General features: G+C 40.1%; 1 protein-coding gene across 2 annotated transcripts; it reads left to right on the top strand.

Annotated features, from left to right (window-relative positions):
• Positions 1-333: 333 nt before the first annotated feature.
• LOC103355111 (microsomal glutathione S-transferase 1) lies at positions 334-2,571 on the top strand. Of its 2 annotated transcripts, none has more exons than XM_008278774.1 (4): positions 334-427; positions 1,016-1,186; positions 1,275-1,366; positions 1,932-2,571. In XM_008278774.1, exons 2-4 carry the CDS (start codon positions 1,061-1,063, stop codon positions 2,176-2,178), a joined length of 465 nt encoding a protein of 154 aa, XP_008276996.1. In that variant the 5' UTR covers positions 334-427; positions 1,016-1,060; the 3' UTR covers positions 2,179-2,571. The 2 variants fall into 2 exon arrangements, with proteins under 2 accessions (XP_008276996.1, XP_008276997.1); XM_008278775.1 differs by having other exon boundaries at positions 352-427; positions 1,054-1,186.
• The last annotated feature ends 1,455 nt before the right edge of the window (positions 2,572-4,026 follow it).

The following is a 4,026-nucleotide window of genomic DNA, read 5'->3' as shown; positions in this document are numbered from 1 at the left end:
AAGTGTATAGGTAATGAACTTTAACAAGCTAATAAACTTCAACTTTGTGTGTGGATAATTATTTCTTAAGGTACTAAACAGGTACTAAAGCTTAAATATGAATATAAAATACTTTGCAGAAAAGGTCATATATTTACAAAAGGTGTTGTGCAAAAACTGCATGTGTTAAATGTGGTGTCAAGTGATTCATATCAATAGTTTGAATCCATGTGTCACACAATATTTAGACGTGAACTGCACTTGAAATCTAACACTTCACATACGGATTACATATTTTTGTTTTGAAATACTTGGAATATGTGAGTATCAGTGTGCAGGAGGAGGAACAGTCATGTCAGGCCGCCTCCCACTGATTACGCAATCACACTTGGACAACACTGCACTTTGGACAAGCTTTTCCTGTTCACTGTGACTCTACAGAAACAAGGTGAGAGCAACTTGCTGCATACTACGAGTATACTGCACTGCACAACCTGAACTGAACTTCTCAAATTAACTGTATATTTAGAAACTGACTATATCTATTAATCCGTTTTATGATAATTCAGGTACTTTTTTTTTTATTTTTTTTTTTTACATGTTTAGATGACTCACGTTGTGCTGAACCACAATGGAAATGAAAACTGTGGGTGCTCTATGCTGAGGGAGTTATTACTACTCGTGGTTTTATTTTTTTGCTTTAAATATATGGATGTGGAGGGCCTTCAGTCAGGCCCCCTTTGGCAAAACTTCATTTTGGCTTGACTCCTCTAAAGTGGCAAACGTAATAATTGAAGAAGTGCTTTAATGTTATATGTAAACTTTATATCTAATAGCAACGGGTGGATGGCATATTAAACACATAGCGTGGTGTTAAATTTGAAAATCAAAACATACACCATGTGCTGGGTTAGTGTTTGTAGGCAGATCACAGTTCAATGTTCTTTAAATTTCTAATTGTAATAAGTATGTTGTAACCTATATGTAATATCCAATGCAATCATACAAAAATATCATCATGTTGTGATATCTTAAGTTTTGCAGCATCATATGTGCATAGCTGTTGTTCTCCAGCGACAGAATGGTATCTCTGGGCAGTATGAAGGACAACCAGGTTCTCTTGGCATTTTCCACATATGCCACGATCGTCGTTGTGAAGATGATGCTCATGTCACTATGGACCAGTTACTTTCGCCTGACGAGAAAGGTACTTGTATTACCTAACAGCTGTCTTACACTGAAAAAAACACTGCGTGAGAGTTTGGAACCTGATCTACTTCCTGATGTCTCCTCAGGTGTTTGCAAACCTGGAAGACACCAAACTATTTTCCTCAACAGTGGACAAGAAACTTGTCGGTGTAAATCCTGATGTGGAGCGAGTCCGCAGGTATAGATAGCACCTGATGTCTCAGAAATGAACAATTAAAACGCACACAAGATCAGTGTACACACACACACACACACACACACACACACACACACAGAGGGAGGGTAAAGGCCAGACAATCAAGAAAGGAGGCCAAAAGCCAAAACACAAAGAGAGGAAGTAATAACAACTACAGACAAACACTGACTGAGAATTTCAAAATAAAACTTTCACATCAAGTTTATGCTCAGGCTCCGATCTTTGAAAAGGCTATTAAAGAATCAGGTTCAAGGACTCTGTTGAGAACTTATGAACTTAAATCTACATAAAAATTAAATCGTGGATAAATAAACAACCCACACTATTACATAGAAAGGGTTTGGGCTGGCTATGGCCAAAGTTGCCATTATTGTAATGAGCAGAGTAACAGTCAGAACAAACAGATTTTAGTGTCTGTGTTGTACACCTGCACCACTGTGATCGATGTTACAGGCTACACAGTGAATCCATACAGCTGATGCCAAACTAAGCATGACCTCAGTGCTCTGAGGGGACTATGGCTCACTTGTGTGTTTTTGTCCTCTAGGTGTCACCAGAATGACCTGGAGAACGTTATTCCCTTCGTGTTGATTGGCCTGCTCTACGCTCTAACTGGACCTGAGCTCTCAACCGCTTTGCTTCACTTCCGCCTCTTTGCCGGCTCTCGGATCTTCCACACTATTGCCTACGTTGGTGCTCTGCCTCAGCCCAGCAGGGGTCTGGGATTTTTTGTGGGCTTTGGGGTGACCTTGTCAATGGCTTGGACAGTGTTCAGAACAGCTTTCACTCATTAAAATACATTCTAGACCAAGACTACAAATGAATTAATTCTTACATTAATTTGTATGAATTCTGCTTTTACATGTTTTTCAGAAAAACACTGAATGTCTTCACTCTTTACAATCAAAGACGAGGTTAACTCCATGATCAGTCATCATTTTGTTTCAGGTGTGTAACAATATTTGACCCAAAATGCAGGTTAAAGGAACACCAGCAACAGTATGAAACACATAATTGTGAGTAGATTTAAAGAAATACAGCAAGGATTTAAAAAAAAAAAAGTGACAAAAGCGGATCTGAAGCCACAATTGGATGTCCATATACTGTTGAACTGTAAATCTATTGTCTTATCATTTAAAACTTGTGGAATATTTAGTTTGGTAAGTGTCCTCGTACTCTCTCTTTTTTTTTTATTTTTTTTTTTAAATTAAATGTTATTTGATTTGCTGTTTTGATATCTAAATAAATAAAATTCTTTCATTTAAACTGAGGCTTAGGTGTCCACATTGTCCTACTACTTGCTGTAGGTGTTGTTGCTGCTATTGTTGTTGCTGTAGCAGAGAATGCATTTACACTGACAGTGAAAACTTATATGTATACTCTCACATAGTTTTATTATAACTCGGTAGTTTTTTGTTTTTTTTTGGTTTGTTTGTTTTGTACTATTGGAATTTAAAAAAAAACAAACAAAGAAAACAGTGGTGTCACAGGGACATATATACAATAGTTATTCATGCAAATACACAAAAAAGATGAAACAGTGCAAAAGAAGTACGACAACACCAATACTGTTGTTTCAAACAACAATAACCTTCTTAAACAAACAAACAACAAAAGTCCTGCAGAGGTGACAGACAGTGAATTGTGGGCATATTTACCACATGCAAAGAGTTGGCACCAAGAGGATGGGTTCTGGTTCACCATGCAGTGAAGTGATGTTTCTAGATGCAAGTCCACTGAAATACCAGTGAGAGGACAAACAGAGGAACAAACAGTTTTCACCTATGCTCATTACCTGGGAATGAATGATCCCAGAGAGCCTCCAGGACTTCTTGCTGGGCGGGATTGTGCCAGGCTCAGAGGGTTCTCCCTCCTTAGCAAACTGGCATGACAGGGCATCAGGTTTCACATCTCTCCAGCTAGGGCGATAGGAGGAGAAGTTAAACCGAGAAAAGAACAAGACCCACTTTACCTGTCTGCAGCGGAGCCACTTGACTGTCCTAATGTACCTGAGGCTCCTATGGTCAGTTCACACTTGGAATGGTTTCTCTGCTGCCTACATGCCTCCACTTCTCCAATGCCAGCTTGACAGCTGGCAGCTTTCTGTTCCCATTGTCGTAGTACCTCTCTGTAAGAAACAAATGGTGGGAGAAAAATGTAAAGGGATGCAATTTACTGTCCTTAGAGGAGTTCTAAGATAGGATGGCCCCCACCCCCCACATCCAAGGCTTCAACCTTGACCAGGAACTGCAGCTGAGGGTCAGGCATGACGTGAATTTGGGCTACGGTGAAGACTCCCTGTCAGAACCAGAAATCAGTTCAGCCATGCAGAGGTCGAAAACAGAGACGCAAGCACGATTCACAATTCAAGATGGGCAATACATACAGAATGGTGAGATGTGAAGCAGGCAGGAGCACAACACAACGATTTGGCAGAGAACATGGAAAAGCTGACGGGTTTATATCCACAGTGTAAATGAGCAAATGAGTTCCAGATGTGTGGCTGAGTGAGCAGGTGAGCAATCTGATGGTTGACAGGCGGTGAAATGGGAGGGTATACAGAAGAGACAGGGAAGTGGGTTTAGGAGGAGCCAGAGGCTCAAGCAGAGTCCATGACACAAGGTATGACCTCAAAACACCTC

Source organism: Stegastes partitus, unplaced genomic scaffold, assembly GCF_000690725.1.
Source record: "Stegastes partitus isolate 25-593 unplaced genomic scaffold, Stegastes_partitus-1.0.2 Scaffold132, whole genome shotgun sequence".
Lineage (NCBI taxonomy): Eukaryota > Metazoa > Chordata > Actinopteri > Pomacentridae > Stegastes > Stegastes partitus.
The sequence above is the reverse complement of the archived record's forward strand: the minus strand, read 5'-3'. Positions and strand labels throughout refer to the sequence as shown.